This window comes from Aptenodytes patagonicus, chromosome 17 (assembly GCF_965638725.1).
Source record: "Aptenodytes patagonicus chromosome 17, bAptPat1.pri.cur, whole genome shotgun sequence".
NCBI lineage: Eukaryota > Metazoa > Chordata > Aves > Sphenisciformes > Spheniscidae > Aptenodytes > Aptenodytes patagonicus.
Genome location: NC_134965.1, coordinates 804,387 through 824,832, shown reverse-complemented (window position 1 = coordinate 824,832; position 20,446 = coordinate 804,387). Strand labels below are relative to the sequence as shown.

The window sequence follows — 20,446 nt, the reverse complement described above, 5'->3', positions numbered from 1 at the left end:
CTTGACCTCTAAGAGCAGCAAAGGATGAAGAGCACCAGGGGGAAAGGAACCCTGTCCCTGTAAGACATCCCCAGAAGGAGTCAAGACTCCTATGTCTATGTGTAGAGGACCTCCCATGCTGCCCTGGCTGATCCCTCTTCCCCTCCAGCTCTTCTAACCCCATGCACCAACTCTCCCTGCACGGTCAGTGTTGCTGCCGAGGCTCCCCGGCAAGCTGCCTGCCTGCAGCGCTGGCAGGGTGTTCTGCCCCCTGCTCCCTTTTGTCTTGCCCCTGTAGTGCCAAAGCAGTGTGTTCCCGCCAGTGCCTGAGGTCCCTGGGACAGGAGGCAGCTCCCTTTCCATGTGCCACTGGAAGGACCTCCCAGGCAGCACACTCGCTCTTGGGGAGTGTTGTGTTGGGAAGGGGACACCTGGTGAGCTCCCTTAACACGTGCCATCAGCAGTGTCAGCACTGACCTTTCCAATGCATGGCGAGATCCACAGATCCTTGGTTTTCTTCGCTTCTTGCATTTCTTTGCAGGGATGAAGGCAGAAATCTTCCTGGGGTTGCTGGCGATCCTCAGCCTGTTTCAGGCATCTGTATCTTCTTCCTGTGGTATTGTCCTTTCCTCAGGTTTTGCAGATCAGGGGGTTTCTTGAGTAGAAAAGATAAAGTTATGTCTAGAAGAGCCCGAATCATTCTATTGCAAGCAGCAAAGTCCTGAAGAGGTGTCAGAAGGAGCATAGTCAGTTGGTATCTATTGTGGCAGCAATCCTGCCTGTTTCACGTTTTTACCAGTTAACGCCCTGTCTGATTTCTGAAAACCACGTTAAAGGAGAGGTCAGTTCTCAGAACCGCTCCTTCCCCACGGTGCAGCGGTCTCCCTCCCTGCACACTCTGCAAAGCGGCGAGCGCAGCCTCTCCTGGGAGAGCGCGGTTCAGCCCTGGGGGCTGCAGTGCCGGCAGCAGGCAGCTCCCTTACTGCATTCATGCTGTTTTTTATGGAGGCTGAAAACTGAACTCCCCTCTTCTCGGGGGGGCTGGTTCCTGCTCTCAGAGTGAGGAATGAATTATTGTCTCTTTCTGAAGTGAACTCGCTTCAGCTGCTGCAGCGTTTGGTGAATCGGAGCTGCCGGGGGCTGTGGAGTTTGGGGATGGGGCAGTCACTTGGCTCTCTTCCAGCCCTGAATTACTGCTCCAAAACCTATAGAGACCTCTGCCTGTTAATTTACAATGTAAAATCCTTACGGAAAGCACATGCCTGACCTTTCATTTGTCTCAAATGGTGGTCCAGGCAATAATTTTGCTCACCAAGATTGTCAAAGAGGTGAACTCCGGGTTGATCAAGGAAGATATTTTAAAGAATCTGGGGACAATTTGGAGATATTTATCCGCTTCGTGGTGATATCTGAAGTTTTCTTCTTCCCTAGAAGCTGTAGGAAAATGTCCCCTCCTGTTCTGTGACCCGCAGCCAGCAGATGATGGGAATGCAATTCATTTTTGGGAGCTCCCCAGGCAGGAGGGGGAGCAGTGAGGGTGGCAGGAGGCTGCAGGATGGACTGGAGAAAGCAGTGGGGAAACTGGGCTGTGTATCCTCTGCCTTGAGGTGTAGGGGGATATATATGAGCTTTGGCCAGTTGATGCCATGGGGAAGGACCCAAACTCACCATAGGTGTATTGGCAACGTGGCTATAACCAACCTAGGATAAAAAGTGGGGGACTAAAGACAGTGATGAGAAAAAAACAGCAGACAAGAGCTCTTAATGCTGGGCTCTTCATGCTTGTCACGGCAGCCAGTGGTATCCGTGCAGGCTCTCTGAAGGCAACTATGGCTGGAGGCGTAGAAATAAGATGAATCACATTAATTGGGGTTGCAAAATATCTTGAAGAAATAGCAACCGCTCTGCTATGAAATGGCAGGAGGGATGATGCCTACATCTCTCATGGTGGCTATTTGAAGCCTTCACTGATGAAGATATCCTTTTCATGCCCGGGAGTGACTCTCTCAGACTCCCCTAAGGAATATATGTATATACATACCTCTCTCTAGAGCGCGAGCAGCAGCAATTCCAGCACTGCTGTGCTGATATCCAGAACCTCACTGCAGCACAGGGATGCTCCCGGGTGGGAGACAGCACTCTCACCTCTGCTCTTTCCTTTCCCTTACCGAATTCTGCCAGCAGAGCTGTGGACTCATCCCTCCTGAGCAGCGTGAACGAGGCCAAGCAGCTGGTGAATGCAGCCTACAAGCGCACACGCGACCAGTGAGAGTCGGGACTGGGCTCAGCTGCTGGCATACGCCGTGTGCCCTGCCTGCACTGCAGCATCACTGGCTTTTCCTCCTCGCTCTGGCAGAGCAGGCAAGGGCGCGAGGTCCTCCAGGAGCACAGTGGGCTGTAGTCCAGCATTTTGCCTGCCTTCACCCTGTTTTTACACCACAGCTCCAGTTTGTTGGGTCACTAAGAGCTGTAACTCTGTCCTCCTCCATGCATGCCGTTCCTCCCAGCTCAGTATTGCTTGGCTCTGTTTCATCCCTCAGGGATACTCCGAGGAGGACTGGAGCCAGCACAAGTTCCTGCTGATTTCTAGTGGTTCCCTCCTATGGAGGGAGCAAACTGCTGTGAGGACATTTTGTGGGATCTGACAGGACAGCCCAGCTTTTGCCACCATGGTTTGGGAGTGTACGGCTTCCTACCAGCCCATACATATCCTCCTTCAGTAGCCATCCTCTGAAACCCCTCGCTGGCTTAGGGACCCCTCCATCTGAGAGAAGGCTCCAGCAGCATTAAGACGGGGTGACTTGGAGATGTTTGGGACCTCTGGATGGAGACTGGCACCTGCAGACGTTGATGAGCTGGATAACGGTTGCGTGAGGTTTGGTTGCCTCAAGGATGTAAAGACCTAAGATTTGTCTTCTGGCAGGTGGGGCTGGGCAATTTAAGAGATTCTCTTCCTGCAACTCTGCTCCTCTGCTGAGGGTGGCAGGACCAGCCCTGGTCTCTTCCAGCCACTGTGCAGGGAGGTAGATGACTCTGCCTCTGTCTGCGCTTCAGACTAGTAACGTGGCAGGAGAGCTGGCGTGCCCGACGCTCAGGTGTGTAACCTGCAGGACTCTTGGCTTTGCCCCATTTCGGTCCTGTAGATTTTGTTTTATTCTCCCTTGCAGCATAAAGGAGCACCTGCAGAAAGATGCCTTGACCCCCACAGAGCTTCTGGGATATTTCAAACAGCCAGTGGCGGGGACTCGGGCTGCTGTTCGGGCTGCAGATTACATGGAAACCACCCTGACCCTCCTCAAGGAGAAGCTGCGATGGGCTGTGAGGGGGGACTTCAATGTCACAGGTAGGGATCTCACTTTGCTGGGAGGAAGGCAGAGGAGGAAGATACGGGGCTTGGTCACTGGGGCTTTGTGGGGCTTGGGAGGAGGGAATGAAAGGGGGTTATGATGGGCCACGGCTCAAATCCCTCCCATGCGACTGCAGTGAGGCAAAGCTGAGTTATTTTTCTGTGCTCTCTTTCCATCTTAAAAGAATTATTTGGGGGTTTATCTGTTAATGAAAGTGCTTTGTGCACTTCCCTGGTTCTTTCTGCAATATAGCGGTTAATGTACCAATGGGTCAAAGCTTGTAAGACTTTGCTAGGTAATATTCTTTTGCTTAAGTAGGGAATGAGCAAACACAGAGGATGTAACTCACAATAGCTCAACCCCAAGGTAAGTAGTTTTTCTGCCCAGCAATAGTCAAAGTCACTGCCAGACTGTTCTGCATCGGGAACAGGGTGCTGTGAGAAAGGCACAAATAGAGATTGAGAACAGAGCAATGTGAAAGGACATTCCAGCACGTGTCTTGAAGGAGCAATGTCCTCCATGAGGTGGCAGTCCTGGCCTCCTAGCAAGACCAGTTTGCTGAGAGCAGAAGGCAAATTAGGGGCAGTAAGAGAAGCAGTTCAGGGAGGCACAGGGAGGGCTCCCGCCATATAAAGATGAACTCATGGGGATCCCCAGCATTACAGCAAAGCACTGGCAGGCCGACACACGTCATGGGGTGCTCCAGCATCGCTCCAGCATGGGCTGAGTGGGAAGAGGGAGGCAGGGCTGACTGTGCTCGGCTCCAGCCTCTCCATCCAGGAGTGATGCTCCAGCACCGCTCCAGAGACTTGCCAGACCACCCCGCTGCCACCTCTCATCCACCTGCCCAGGAGGCAGCAGTGGCTTCTTAAACCATGCTGTGACCCAAACTGTTGGTGGCAGCAGTGGCTAGGAAACCTCCAAGGGACTGAGGCCGTGGTGTGCTAGCAGCAATAGCCAAGAAGGCTTTGCTGGTTGAACTCATCCACTTACCTCCCATGCATGGGGAAATCTGCACGGTGGAAATGCAAAGCCGGCGTCCCCTTGTGCTGCCCAGCCGCCTGATGGTTTCTTCTCCAGGCAGCTCTGAACAGTGGTGATACACACTGGTGGCTGCTTCACAGGGGGAAAAAACTTGCCACCCACCACTAGGATGACTGTAGCTGTTAGCAATTTATGGTGGAGATAAAAAGGGAGGGGAGAGGAAGGAAAAAGGGTTGCTAATGCTAGAAAATCATTCCACTGCTGCACAGGCCTAACATGTAATTATAAGTAAGATTTGACTGCAACTTTGTTGGGTTTAATTCTTTCCAAACCACAGAAAGCAATCTGCTGCTCTAGAGAGCATCCTCAGCACATCTTTGAGCAGGAAGACCTTAAATGACAGCCTCCTGTGCTCTTCTGGGTAATACTGTGATAAGAAACCATTTCAAGTGTACAAGAAGGAAAACTTTTTCCTGGCCAGTATGTTCCTGCATGTTTATTCTCCGTTGTTACCTGGCAGACTTGCTGACACCAGCTCAGCTGGGGCTGATTTTCAAAGCAAGCGGATGTGACCAGCAGGATAAGAAAATAAATTGTGCTGCTTCTTGCTGCTACTGAACGATCACTGGTGAGTGCAAGAACAGGTGAGGAGGTTGTGTCAACAGGAGGATGGATGGATGGGTCCTCCATCAGTAGAACTAGACCCATGGCCCCAAGGATGATCCATGTAGTAGGCCTTCTTTAGAGTTTTACACCCCACGGTGTTGTTTTCTAGATGTGTGGAGCTCTTAATTACAGTCTTGCTTTGAGGGTTCTTGGTGTTGTACATGAACTAGCTCTTTGGCCAAAATATGAATAGCTCTGTGTTGGGGACTAACTCTCCAGTCATCAGGCTGCATCTTTCGTCTTTCTCCTGGGCTTTGTCTGGCTCTGCCCCTTTGCAGGGTCTCAGAGGGCTTCCTGCCCCAAACACATACTGGGGCATGATCTGGCCGTCTCCCTGCCCCACATTGTGCGTGGGAGGAACTCTGGCACACGGGCTGGGAGAGAGCACCTTCTGCGTGTCCCATGGTTGGACAAATGGTCAGGCATGACTGCAATGTGAGAGACAAGTGGAGTGTTTTAAAAGGGACAGTGTAGGAGCATTCCCCATCCCTCCCGTTACCAAGAACCTGGTAGGCAGAGCATCTCCTGGGAGCACCTCAGGCGGAGGAAGGAGTTCAGACAGCTCTGCCTGCCTAGGGGATGTTTTAGCCTTCAGGTATCTGTGTAAGAGGGAGAGAGCTACCTGCCTCCTTCCATTTTCAGACAGCGGTGTCTTCATTCAGGAGGGGTATCTGGGCTCTGGGATAAGGACAGGCCCGTCACACCTGAACCAGACCCTGAAGCCCTGGAGAAGGTGGGCTCAGCTGTGCCCTGTGCTCTGCGTCCCTCCATTGCTTGGCCCTAGGCAGTGTTACACCCACGGTGTATGACAGGCAACCAGAGAACACATCTTATACATGCACTCCAAAATTAAATGTATTATTAGCCGAATTAAGGCTTTAATGATCTAATCAAACTATAATAACCACGTAGTCCAATTACAGCATAGTAGCACTCACAATCCAAATCACCCCATTTCCATTAAAGATCACTGGTAACACCATTAAATGAACGGGCCTAAGTCTCTGCCCCTTTTCTCCGATGTTAAGCTTTCACCTTTGTGTTCCACCCATGGTCTGAGGCCGAGGGCCCTTCTTCAGGCTGGATGACACAAGGATTCACCAGCAACCTGAGTTCTTGCCTGGGAGAAGCTGAGGCTTGGCGTGTATTATTATTATTATTGTTATTATTATTAAACCTGAGGCTAATTGGTAGCACCAAACCCGTAGGGCTGCAGCAGCTCCCCGACCATTGTGCGTGGCTGTGTGGTCCCATTCTGAGGTTCCTGTCTCTCTCCGCATCCATGAACTCTTGGCCCTGCCATGATCCCGATGACACTAATAGTTTGCTGTTTTTCCATGCACTCTGACAGGAGAAACCCATCACTAGGAGCTTCAAACAGAGCCCTGGTCAGATGGTTGCCAGCAGAATATGAGGATGGCGTGTCAGTCCCCCACCGGTGGACAGAAGGAAAGCGTTTCTCTGGATTCCCCTTTCCACTGGTAACGTTTGTAACAGTCATCTGAAAATGCAGTGTCAGGGCTTAGGGATTGCCAGTCCTTGGATAGATCACAGGCGTCAAAGTGCACGTCCACCAACTGGCGTGGTGGTGATCAGGAGGAGGAAGTTAAATTCACCAACTTCAGGCTGATCATATGAGAATCTCCAGGGTGATGTAACAGAAATGCTTTCTAACTCCCATGCTTTCAGGAAAAGCAGAGGAAAATTAATCTGATTACTGGAGAAGCGCGGGACAAAGAAAGAATTGCGCAATGTGTTCTTTTAAATTAAGTACATTTAAGCCGAAGTTATTTACTCACCTTTTTTGATTTGGTTTGTGGAAGATGGTTGTCTCCTGAAAAGCAATATGCCAGAGGATAAAACAAACAAGTGAATCCCCGGAATAAAAAATATCCAGCTAGAAATTCTGTGTGTGGGTCCATGGGTGGGCTGATCTGTGGGGGTGCGTGTGGCTCTCGTGGAGCCTGGACGGGAGCAGGGGCACTGTGATGTGGTTTCTGGTCACTTGGGCTTGGTGCAACAACAGCACTAATGAGGAGCTCCGCGATTTTATGGTCGTGCTTTCATTGTACTTCCTAACTCTGCTCTACAGCACAGTGCCAGGGCCTGAGCAGAGTTTTGACCGCTTTTTCTGTAGTAATACATGAAGGAAGAACTGTGGGGGAATCGTGATGGATGAGGAAGGGGTGAGAAGGGAAGAGGGCTTTGGGAGAGTGTCCTGATAGAAGGAGTTTACTGAGAAAACCTTCAGAAATTCCCAAAGACTATTTTTTTCCACACTTCTATTTCAAAGCGGTCTTTTAAAATCTTTTGCCTCCCTTTCCCAGGCTATCCAGTACGGCTCTTGCTTAGCTGCTTCCACATGTCCGTCAAGGGATACTCTTGGCCTAGAGGCTCAGAAACCTGGCTAGAGCCAGAACAATGCAATGCTCAGCAAAGGGGGCACTCAGTAATGCCTTCCGACTCAGAGAGAGATTTGGGTTTTTTCCATGAAGTATAAGGAAAGCCTTGTGAATTTTTGCTGATGACCCTACGAACCGATGCACCCATTCGTACAAGTCATTTCCTAACGCACATGTTCTACCTTCATCCCCTGCAGGTTCAACAAGTGTCAAACGAGGTTGTCCGCTTCCCCCCTGGGCAGCTCAGGATGGACCAGCATAGATCACTCATGCTCATGCAATGGGGCCAGTTTATTGACCACAACCTGGATTTCAGTCCGGACACCCCAGCCAGAGTCACCTTCAGTGGTGAGGTGGACTGTGACACCAGCTGTGCTAAGCAGCCCCCTTGCTTTCCCATCAAGGTACAGCCGCCTTCTTGCAGGGAAGAGGGAGAGAGGGTATCTGCCTTCCAACCAGGAGATGTTGGTGGCTCTCCCCATCCTTGGCCAAGGAGGGACATCCTCCCAGAGCAGGCCAAGGGGGTCAGACCACTCTATGTAAGGTGGCGGTGCTGGGTGCCAGGGGCTGTCCCCAGATGTCAGGCACAGTCACAGCCTGTCCTTCCCCCGTACCCAACCATTTACCCATCTCCCTCAACGATATGGCTTTGCTTTGGAGGTATGGCGCAAAGGCAACGTGGGTGATGCCTGGATTATGGTAAATGTGTCAGAGACAGGTGCTGATGGGTGTCAATACCCCAGCAAATCCACGCCTATTTGATGGTTAAATGCTCAGTAGTGCATGGGGCAAGGAAGTGACGAGCATCTCTCAATAGTGGCTCAGGCATTAGCATGATAGTCACACTGCAGTCTCCACTCCAGTAAATGCTTAATGATGTACATGTCCACCCCGCAGCCCTGCTCTCCTGCCTTTGAAGATGTACTGCAGCTCTGGCTCTCCCACGTACCCGCATTTTCTTTCAAGGAAAACTGTGAAGGGACGGAGCATCACTGGGTATTTGCCCAACATGCATTTGAGAATGCAGGCAGGGTCACAAGTTCTGGGTGACAGCTGTCCACAATGTAGACATGGACACTAGACTCCAACATGAGATAGGAACACCTGAGCTTTAAAGATTCAATCCAGTATGTATATATTCAGGGAAAAAAGTTTAGCTATCCATAGCACTTTATGGAAATTTAGGCATCTCCAGGCTTTCATGCATATTTGGGACTTGGACTCCTAAAATAGCATCTCTGCTGTCAATCGTATCTGGGATTTATGACTGATCTCCATGCTATCTAGCATGGGGACTGTCTTTGAAATGGCTCCTGCCTGGCTTTTCTTACGGCTGTAGTATCACAGTGCAGTTTCTGCACCCCTGAACTGGTGATGAATTATTCTTTTATCTCTTTGCAGATCCCACCCAATGACCCACAAATTAAAACCACAAGAGATTGCCTTCCTTTCTTCCGCCCAGCTCCTGCTTGTACCAGGGGCAGAGCAATTCGAGATCAGATCAATGCGCTCACCTCCTTTCTTGATGGCAGCGTGGTGTACGGCAGTGAAGTGCCTTTGGCCAACAAACTGAGGGATCGGACCAGCCAGCTGGGCTTGCTGGCTGTTAACTGGAATTTCTCTGATAGGGGGAAGGCATATATGCCCTTTGACAGCATGCGGAAGGACCCCTGTCTTATAGTCAGCCGGGGAGCTAAAATCCCTTGCTTTCTTGCAGGTAAGTCGGGTGCTGGCACCCCTAACCCTGAAATCCAGAGTGAACAATTCCAACAGCTCTGGTTTATTTCTTTAACTGTTTGTTTTTCTTATTTAAGTAGAAAATGGAGCATAGCAAAACATCATGAAAGACTGAGACAGGCTGTGCTTGGGTAGGAGAAAGGTCTTCACCGTCTCCAAGTCTTCTTTGTGACTATATGCCTGTAGTGAAGCTGTCCCATCTGTGCTCAGCAGCTCTGGTGTAGGACCCAGAGATCACGTGGGGCTGCTGGAGGTGACCTGAGAACCAAGCCCTGATGGAGCCGAGCAAACGCAGCAACAGCAGACTGGCCTGAAGGCAACGGCTTTTCCATGCTACGTCATTTGGTGGCTGTCTCTCTTCCATCAGGATGGGTAGAGGCGTGTTGGTGCTGGGCTGGGTCACCTCCATGAAACATTTGCCTGTGCTGCTGCACATCAGTGCGTCTGCTGCACTGTGAGAGGAGCTCAGATCCCAGCTGGACTGAGAATGAGGCTAGCCACAGACCAAGGTGACCTTTTAAGATATGTCACCACCGCTGAGAAGGCTGGGGGTGCACTGGCAGCACGCCGGCCAGGACATCAGCACAGGCCTTCAGTCTATCAAGACAGCCTCCTGCTCCGTTTATCATTCGGCATGCTTTTGGTATCCTCTTGACCACTTCTTCAACCCAAAATAACTCCTTTTGTCCTGGGCACAGCCTCCCAAAGCCACGCCTCCTCTCTAGCCAGAACACTGCACAGCCACCACAACCTTCCCATCTGCTGCCGTTTGCTGTCTTCTCCTGTCCCCAGCACACAGAGGCAAAATAACTGACCTCCTGGAGCCCTGAGCATTGCTCCCTTCTCCCTGGCCCCTGCTGGAGAGGACCAGAATGTTGCCACAAGCCTGTGGGACCCCAGAGAGGGATGTTTCCGATACACCTTGTGAATTAGTGTCTCACTCCCTGGTTCTTTTCTTTCGGCGAGCAGGACCTCCTGGCTAACTCCTGCTGGCTCTGGCCACACTAGGCTGCTCATGGCACTGCTGGAGAAATCTTGAGGGCACAACAGATCTCATCAGCTGTGGAGCTGATTTCTGTTCCCTTGGCCCCCTACATATCTGGCCCAAGCTCCTCTGGACAACATCCCCATGGTCCTTGGATACCGTGAGGACCTGGTGGTGGGACCGGTGGGAGAGCTCTGCTTGGTGTCATCCTCCAGCGCCCTCCTTTTGAGCTCTTGGTGTTTTATGTTTCCTTCAACCTCTCACATCTCTCCGTCTGTCCCATCCATCGTTCCATGTCTTCAGCTGCTTCCCCAGTTCTGTGCAGGTCTCTCCTTGGTGAGGACCACGCAGGACCTGTGGCACAGGGCAGATGCCCAGTGAGGAGCAGAACGGGCAGGCGTATTGGATGCTTCCCAGGGTGGGCTCCCAGCCCCCGGCACTCTGCAGCTAGGGGCTGCCGGAGCAGTTGCTGTTCCATAGCAGGGCACATAGCCGTCAATGAATTTATCGTGAACAGTTCAGGCTGGCTCGGAAGCTCCTTTGAAAATTCAGTGTCTTATTTGTGACTTTTCCGGTCCCTGAGAACTGGGGAAATTTTACGTGTGCAGTTGCCTAACAGGGTTCAGCGATTTCCTACTGGAGCTCTGTTGGGAGCCCTGGGTTGGATGCATTCTGCTCGAGGAAACCTCACAGTGCTTCTTTTGTTTCTCCTTCCGCAGTCTCTTACAGACAGCCTTTGACAGTAAATGAAAAGGGCTCTGTGCTGAATGCAAGAGCAAATCCCTCTATTTACTATGGGACTAAATATGACATATTTACTTTTCTCTGAGTGCTTCTTTATACTCTCATCACCTGCTTGCTCTTGGGTTTCCTGCCCTAGATGTTTGAAAAAGGATTTAATATGTCATTGTGATGCCATTTGTAATTTATTCCTTCAAGTTGTGACTCATTTTGCTTTTACTTTTACTCACCAGAGAGCCTGATTGTGACTGTCATCTTGCTTTGGCCATAGTTTCAGCTGGTTTGAAAGATGCCTTCTGACTTTCAGAGCTCCCTTGGCCACCCTAACTTCCCTCTGCCCATTTTCATTTCTCTCTTGAGCTGTGAGACTGTCTCCCTGATCTGGGAGCCTGGAGAACACCTACTGGTATTTAGCTTCTTAAGTTAATGCTCCTAGCCCTCATTTGAAAAAAACATTGCCCCATCTCTCTGTGATGCTGCGCACAACCACGGTGGCATCTTGGCTTTTGCTGCCTCAGCAGAAATTTGGCTTTTCTCTGGTGCTCTCCAACCCTCGGGACCTAGACCCTGGTTTCCTTCTCCTCCTGTGTGTTTCTTACCCATCTTCGTCACAATGCAGAGATATCGAGACACGTAAAAATTTCTCTGCGCGTGCTTCCCAATGTGACATTCGCCTCCTTCCAGTGGGAAGCAGCCAAGCAGCAGGTCACCGGCAGTACAAGTCTGCTCACTTGTGATACTCCTAGGTGATTCTTGAGCAAACGAGGTGCTGGAGCTGACGTGCATGCACACGCTCTTTGTGCGGGAGCACAACCGCCTGGCTAGAGAGCTGAAGAGACTAAATCCCCACTGGAATGGAGAGAAGCTCTACCAGGAGGCACGAAAGATCCTGGGTGCCATGATCCAGGTACCAGCCATGATGTTGTATGTCCTGGCTCTGCTGCCTTGTCTTGCAGTCTCACAGAATTAACATGATGGGCTTTGTTAGTGTGGGGTGTCCAAAGGGTGCAGTATTTTGGGGTGGAAATGACCAAATTTTTTCCACCAGCCCCTTTCGTCCAAAGCAAAATCACATGGAGATACCTGAAATAACAAGCACAGAGGGGTCCCCCTGAATCTTTGATGCCCCTCTACTGATAAATTTCCAAATTGCTTGATGGGTTTTTAACTGCACATATTTGTTTGAGAAACATGGGGACAGAAAAGTCAGAAGAAAAGTTTTTCTAACCAGTGTTTGGTACAGGATAAAAATGGTACTGGAGATTTGGATTAAAATTCCTCTGGGTTGTGAGTCTCCTCCTCTCAAGAAGCCCCATGTGCTGGTGGGTGCAACCAGCCAGGGCATTCCTCTGTCCTTACTGTTTTGGGGCAAAGAACCCCTCGGGACTGTGCTGCACCACAGACTTTACCCTGAATGAGATCCTAGGGTCACAGAAATATTTCTGTGCTTGGAAGGGACCTCTCAAGGTCTCTTGTCCAGCCTCCCATTTGGAGCAGGACCAGCTTCAAAGCCAGATGAGGTTTTACAACCAACAGAAAAGGCCGGCTCCTGTGAGAGAAGAATACATGGGGTTTCCAAAGGCAGTGCTTAGTCGTACCTAATTGGAAACCTCTCTTCTGAGTTGACTCAACAAACAAACAAAAAAAAGCACGAATATCAAAAGGTTTGTTTTTAAACCTGTCAATTTAAATATTATAGTATTGTTGAACAAACATGTTGGGTAAGCCAATGTGGAGAGACTCAAACAATTGTACTAAAAGCGTTGTCTCCATCATCATGTTCAGATCAATGGTTTCATCTTCCTGCAATTTTCAGACAATTAAGACATTTTCACCTACTGTCAAAGAACTTGATTTTTTTAAATTGTGCAGCCTCCTCAATATCCCAAAGAGACATGAGACCAGGTTTGGAAACCTCTACTATGGGAGGACTAACACAGCTGCCCGTGGGCGGTGATATCATCTGTGCCAACACTGTTGACTTTTCCTTTGTCATCTGAAGCACATAGGGTGGGAGGGAGGAGGAAATGCAGATCTACCTGGCCGATGGGAATGGCCTCTACCTATAGGATGAGGAGGGAATATTTGGGAGGATTTGGCAGGCTTTCATCTTACTCTGACCTGCCAAGCTGTTGAGGCAGGGAGGAGCATGTCTGGGGACACCTGAGTGCCAAGTCCTCAGCACCAACGGGCAGAGGATCCCGGTGCACAGGCAGAGGATGAGCGTGTGTCAGGCATGAGCAGTGCTGTGCTTCCTGATGTTCCTGGAGCAGTTATGTCCACTTTGCATTTTCATGCAAACCACTGCATGTTCATGCAAATCTCTTCACTGCTAGAGAATGTAGAGATCCCACCATGCATGGCTGGAGAAACCAGGAGCCCAGGCAGTGGCCTGCAGTGCCTGTGTCTGTGCCTGGAGCTGCACCACCTGTGGCATGGTACAATGGCCAGGTGCAGAAGAGGCTTTGAACCCAGGCCACGGAGCTGAAGAAACAAAAATGTCACACTCAGCAGTGCCAGAAAGGATCCCCACCGGACTGCCAGAGCAGCTGGGTGAAGGTCTGATGAGGTGAAAGAAAGGTTGGCCCTGGGGAGTCTCTCTGCTCCACATCCATGCTAGCAAAATCTCCTACATAAATCCCATCAAAGTTCAGTGTGACACCTCCTGTAGTTTGGACACAAACAATAACTTTGCTTCCAAAGAAACTGATGGCCAAGCAATTAATGATTTACACTTTCCTTGTTTCCCCCTAGATTATAACCTACAGGGGCTACCTGCCTCTTCTGTTGGGAACCAGTTTCCGGAGATTGATTCCTCGCTACTGGGGCTACAATGAGTCTGTGGATCCTCGAATATCCAATGTCTTCACCCTGGCTTTTCGTGTTGCTCATGCTTCAGTTCCTCCAACTGTTGACCGCTTGAATTAAAATTACAAGCCCATAAGTCCCAAAATTCAACTCAGAAACGCCTTCTTTGCTGTCTGGAGGATCATTAAAGAAGGTAAACTTCTTGCACTTCTGCAGTGTCAGTTTATTTCATTCAGCCTCTTCTGCACTCTCTGAATGAGCTCCTGCTTCAGTCAAACTTAAAAGCAGTTTGCATTAAATGTATTAAATGACCTTTACTACCAGCCAGAGTTTTTCCCAATATAGCTGTTCTCTGCAGTCAAATGCGGCCCATCTTATTATGAAGCATACAGTCTGATTGCTTAATTGCTGTAGACTCTAAGAACATTATTCAAAGTATTTTCTTTTTAATTCTTCAAGTGCAGGAAAATTGATTCTCTTGAAGTAGAAGCTTATAATTGAACATAAGCTGCGTTCAGCTCTCCTGAGCCTCTTACACACACAGTTGCCACCCTGCACTGCTCACAAGTCCCTGTGTAACCGTTGCAGGTGGTATTGACCCCTTTCTACGGAGCCTGACGGCTAATCAGGCCAAGCTGATGACACAGCAGCAAATGGTCGTGGATGAGCTCCGGGATTGGATGTTTGAGCAGGTTGAAAGGATTTGGTTTGATTTACCCGCGCTTAACGTGCAGCGGAGATCATGGCCTTCCAGGTAAGTTGGCTGTGGGAGCAGAGCTTCCAAAGAAAAACAAGTGGAAATCAGGCACTCTTGTGATTGAGCGTTGAGAAACATCTCCAGCCCATGCTTGGCTGAAATTACTTTTTCCCAAACCTTTTAATCATTTCTGTACAACCACAGGTAAGTCGATAGGAGGTTGAGCAATGAAGTCAGAGCCTGGCTGGAGCTGGAGGAGACACGTGGAGGCACACAGCCAGAAGAACATGGGGCATTGCACAGACCAGAGTCAAGTGTTTAGTAACTGACTCATTTGTATTGTTGTTCAAATGGCAAAATTGGGAAAGTAGTTCAGCAGCAAGTCTGCAGGAGTGGTATTAGGGCCAGAAGTCCCCCGTGGCTTCTCTCCAAGCATCTGTAGTGGTCCAGCCCAGCCATACATGACTGGAAGAGCAGATCGCAGTATGTGAGGAAAATCTCTTGGTAACTTCTCGATAAAGACTGTGTCCCAGAAAAAAAGCGTGTCAGAACCACTCTCAGGGCCCTGCAGGATGCAAAAACAGTGTAATGGCATTGCAAGACGGTCTTGAGAAACAGATTGTTGATAGGACTTTACAAGTGGCTCATGGGTGTGTCGTTGCCTAACAGTGTTATTAGGCTGATGTAAGTGCCTGGAGCTGCTGTGTCAGTAACGTCCTGGGAGATGCAATAGGGCTCACTTTGAAACTGTAATGAAAAGTGTGCTGGATTCACAGGTTTTAAGCCCAGACAGAGGCTTTGCAATACATCCAGGTGCATGGTCAGGTCACAGGATTGCTCTGCCTTTGCCGCAACAGAAGGTTGCTATTTTTTCATGCTTTATCTAGGAACACTGTTGTGCAGAACCTGATCTGAACCACAAATCCTGAATTTATGGCTTTGACTGCTGATCTGCTGCAGCGGGACTGACATGTATTTCTAGTGTGAATTTGTGTTTAGCCCCTAGCCTTTGGGTCTCAGCCCACCCCTGAGTGCTACTGTACTCCTTGATGTTAGACAACCTATGAAGGGGATGACGGTATAGCAAGATCAAAAAAGCTTCCTAATTCTTTTTCTGATAAAGCAAATTCTCAGTCTCCTTGAATTGTTTGGTAGTGGTGTCATCCAGGCACCATATGCTGTATCTTTTTCTCTGAATTCTCCCCAGTTTTTAGACATCCTGCTCTCAGCAGAGGTGTATGCTGCAGCATCATCTCACCTCTGCACCTAACAGTTCACTGAGGTGGCAGGTAGGAGCAGGCGTTAGTGCTCCATAGACTTTTCCTCTACTTAAGCGGTCGTTTGATAAGACACTGAGTCGCAAATTGCCCTTTGCTGGGTATGTGCCCTGTCCACCAAGATGCAGAATTATGCACCAGTTGTGGTCCAGTGGATTTTCAGCTGTTTGCAGTACAGAAAAATTAGTCCAGCTGGCAAAGTCCGGTGGCCCTCTCCCACCTGAAGTAACTTGGGCTATGTAGAGCTCTCTTTGCAATGTGGGATGGCTAGACCCTGTGGCTAGACAGGGACACAAGTGAGACCAGCTGTGGGGAAGTACTTGGCCACTATCCTATTGTACAGAAAGAGGTAGCATCAACATCTTCTCCAGATTCACTTTCAATGAAGGCAACATCAAGTTTTGTGAGGACCTCTCTCCTGTGGCTCTAGCTGAAGGTATCTGAGACTGTATGCTCCCTTAGGGTTCCTGGGTCACAGTGAAGATGAGACAGCCATTAGGCATGCCCAGACCCTTCATCTGAGCACCCACAGCACAGGGTTAGGAGCAGTCACAGCACATGCAGGATCAGGTGCCTGAACATAGATCTCCTTTGCTATTTGAAATGCCCTGGCGTCGGTCCTCTGGCTCTCTGCTGCAGCTTCAGCAGGGCATGGGCCTCCCATAGCTCCTCGGTCCCATCACCAGGAGGGTGATGGCCATCACTTTCAGACACCGTGGCTCTGGAGGCTGTGCACAGGCACCTGCATTGCTGCTAAGTGGAACAGCAAAATGATGCTGGAAGGTGATGGAGCAACTCCCACTAGCAGAGATCACTTGCAAAGACATGGCCCTTCCACAAACAGCATTGAAATGCCAGGCAGGATGAACTGGCTCTGGAGGAGTGGAAAGCTGATGGCATTACCAGAAATATAGAAAAATTTAGAAAAATGTTTTAAATATATTGGGACCCTACCTGTGCCCTGACTTTGGGAAAGAGAGGGAAAAATCTTTCCAGGAGGGGAAAACACCTTACTGATCTGTCTGCTCTGATACCCAACTGCTTGCAGGCTATAACTCCTGGAGACAATTCTGTGGGCTCTCATAACCCTCTGGACTGAAGACACCTGCTCGAGTGTTGAGGAATCGTGGTCTGGCGAAGAAGTTCGTACGGCTGTATGGGACACCAAAGGATATTGACATTTGGATTGGGGCACTTGCAGAGCCCTTTGTGAATGGAGGCAGAGTTGGGCCTCTCATGGCTTGCCTCGTTGGCACCCAGTTCAGGAACATTCGTGATGGGGACAGGTAAGAGAGGAACTGGGTATTCAAACCCCAAAGGGCAGAGGGAGACTGGAGTTTATGTGTATTTCTTCATGCAGATTTGAAAACCGTTCCAGTTGTTTGTTGCTTTTTTTTCATTACTCCTCCAAATGTTTCTTTCCCTTTCTGGTGATGTTCCTATTCCCTGTCTAGATGATGGCTGAGATCCTAGGCTAAGATCCCTTCCCAGGCAAGTGTTTTCACTCTCAGTCCATTCACTGCCAATCACTACTTGTGCAGATTGGATTGCCCTTCTCCATGCTGATGGTTCACACCCAGTGTGAATGTTTGAGCTCTTTTCCTCCTTCAGATAAGTGGTTCCAAGGAGGTCCGTGTTACTGTGTGTTCAAACAGCAGCTCACTCCAGCAAAGGGAAACATATAAATACCTTAACAAGAAAAACAGGTACAGCTCTAAAGGTGGGAAAACCAGGATCTAGATGGATTGACTTCACCAACTAGAAAAAAAGCCATCAGGTTTAATCAGCCTGAATGGCTTGCACTGACAGTAGATGCTCAGCATCTGTTGATGTGGTGGCTCATGCTTTGGGTAGTTTTGAAAATTTGCCTGCAGACCAAGGGATGTTGCTCAAAGACTAACATACTTTCAGGCTTTGCAGGGAGTAAAAGAGATTAATTGTTCTCTCTTGGTTAAGTCTCAGTTCAGCCCAAGCTGCTTCCCCGGCACTGGCAGCATCCCTGTCCCCTCTCTGTGGAACTGCTCCTTCTGGGCTGCTGTGCCCTGCAAAAGTCAAACATCTGTCCACCTTCCCATCTCCTGAGTTTGCAATACACAGCTTTGCACCATCACAGTGTCTTATGCACTTCTTAGGGGTCTTAGAGATGATTTTTCACTATTTCTCCTTTCCACCCCAGTTCTGAGTTGGAACCCTGTGGTCTGACATGTAGGAGTGCTTGGGCTTCACCTGCACCAGGATATGGGTGGGTTGGGATTTGCTTGCCAGCCAAAATAATTTGAGAAGTGTTGTGCTTTCAACATACCTGAAGTCCGCCTCCTCCCTGAAGTTGCTCAGGGGCATCAGGTGCAGAAGTGAGTTATGTGCCCCATTTTAAGCTGCATTTCTGAAGCAAAGTCCCGGTACTTGCTAGCAATATTGCCTGAAAATGGGATCATGACCAGTGTTTCTGGGAAACTTTTCTGCCTAGAAAGACCTACTGTGAGCTCAAAACCCAGTATTGGGAGCTTAAAGGCAAACAGTCTACTGCATATCTAGAAATCCTATTCTTATGGCAGGATACAAGAACCCATTTTTTTTAAAGAGAGTAATTATAGGGCTGGTTCCAGCATGGCAATCATGTGGATGTAACCACAGTCCGCGTACAGTACGTGCAGACTTTTCTATTTGAAAGAGGGTGCCTGTGCCTCATTTGAGGGAACACAGGGCAAGGCTTTAATTCAGTTGCATCTTTATTATACGTCCATGGCAGAAAAGCAAGTTAAATTATTCAGCTGGTGAGCTGGGGCTCTTGATTTAAATAACAGAAATTTAAATTTGTTCTTGGCAAAAGAAATGTGTTACTGGTGTTAATAGGAAATAATGTTACAGGAGTCTTGAATGTGAAGAAGCCAGAAGGCAAAAACCTGTTGTGTTGTCTTCTTTCTCCTGCAGGTTTTGGTGGCAGAACAGAGGGCTTTTCACTCCTCGGCAGCGCTTTTCACTGGCCAAAATCTCCTTGTCACGAATAATATGTGACAACACCCACATCTCTAAAGTACCAAGACATATCTTCTGGGCTAACAGATACCCTTGTGGCTTTGTGAGCTGGATCCCAAAGCTGAACCTCAGAGCCTGGAAGTCAAAGAGGACCGAGGAAGTTACAGAGCAAGGTATAAGCTTCAAAAAGCAGACAGTTCCTTCCTGCAAACGTGTGAGATAACCAGACCCTGAGGCTCTAAAACAGGTCTGAACATATGTGCCAGGTACATATCTAGCACGTTTAGATACTCCATTTCATCAGGTCCACTGAGAGTAGCACCTCCAGCATGCAGATTTTCCAGCATCAGCATTGCAAGACCAAGCTAAGTGCACTGCTCTGGGCTTTTTCTGATTAACAGACTTTTCAGTTTAGCTCTTCGCTGTTGATGCCTGTGCTTTTCTGCATGGGAAGTGATGCCCGGATCGGGGAGGCTAGTCTTTCTGTCTAGGCGGTTGGTCTGTCTTTTGCACTGCTCTGAGCAGGCTGTCAGCACATCCTGGTCAGACCAAAAGCAGCTCTGCACTTGAGTAGAGGTTCCTACTTTATGGAAGAGACTGTGGAGTTTGACTTCTGCTAGGAAAGATTTTGCTTATATTTACAGTATTTCCCTCAGCTGCCTTCAGGATTTGTAAAGTTCTTGAGGTTTAATGCTTTTCTTCCAAAATGCTCTCTGAAATCCCTGGGAAGTAGATGTAGGCAAGAGTAGCTCTCCCCTGGGAAAGGAGGGCTGTTTCAGTGCCTTAGGGCCATGCCTTTTCCTAACAAAACATCATCTTTCCTTTGCTCTGACGGTCAGGCCCTGCCATGCTCTCATGACGATATCCAGGCTGTGAGAAGGAACAAATCTCTGCAGCTAACAGCAATCGTTAAGAGCTCAGACAACTTTTTAGCAGGGCCTGTTGCGACAGGACAAGGGGGAATGGCTTTAAACTAAAGGGGGGTAGATTTAGACTAGATCTAAGGAAGAAATGTTTTACGCTGAGGGTGGTGAAGCACTGGCACAGGTTGCCCAGAGAGGTGGTGGATGCCCCATCCCTGGAAACATTCCAGGTCAGGCTGGATGGGGCTCTGAGCAACCTGATCTAGTTGAAGATGTCCCTGCCCACGGCAGGGGGGTTGGACTAGATGACCTTTAGAGGTCCCTTCCACCCAAACTATTCTATGATTCTATGATAACTCCGTCTGCAGTCAGCTCCCACTTTGCGTGAGGATGGTTCATTATATTCTCCACAGGGCTATGGGATTATCAGCTCGAAAGTGTGGCAGGGAACAACCGTAAATGCCACCTTCATGGTGCCAGAAAAAGTGAGACTTGTAGGATCTTGTAGTCAAGGAGGGATCCGTGGAGGTCTTTAGAGCAATCAGGACTAGTACCAGAGTTAGTGGTCCCTCTTTTCCAGCTTAACCTATGGAAATAAATCACACAAGATAACAGGGAACTATGGCATGTCCTTTTCTCTTTTGTTAACACATTGCTTTTTATGTCCTGTAGAAGAAGCACCTGGTGACTTTTAATGCTGAACATTGAAGATTCACCAGAAGTCCAGACTTGGGAAGCTGCTGAGATTGATTTTTTTTTTTTTTTTTTTTTTTTACTGTGTGTATGCTTTTACTGCCTGAAATGTTTGAGCATGATTGCTGTCATTTGCTCAATTTAGTCTGCATGAAGCCTTTTCAGTGAGATGGAGTCCAGCAATAAAAGAACTTCATGAAAAGATGTCCCAGATCTGTGCAGATCACTCAATATCACAAAGCAAAGCAAAATGAGTTATCTGGAGACTGACTCCCAATCAAACCAGCTGAG

At 49.0% G+C, this 20,446-nt stretch overlaps 1 protein-coding gene across 1 annotated transcript; it reads left to right on the top strand.

Moving 5' to 3' along the window:
- Window positions 1-522: 522 nt before the first annotated feature.
- On the top strand, window positions 523-20,208 carry LOC143168208 (myeloperoxidase-like). The gene is given in 15 exon segments (XM_076354410.1): window positions 523-600; window positions 722-729; window positions 2,164-2,244; window positions 3,147-3,322; window positions 4,831-4,954; window positions 6,328-6,457; window positions 7,576-7,782; window positions 8,780-9,095; window positions 11,588-11,748; window positions 13,596-13,842; window positions 14,238-14,385; window positions 14,387-14,403; window positions 16,672-16,909; window positions 18,555-18,772; window positions 20,135-20,208. Coding segments are annotated over 15 exon segments (2,172 nt in total). The 3' UTR covers window positions 20,158-20,208.
- Window positions 20,209-20,446: the final 238 nt, after the last annotated feature.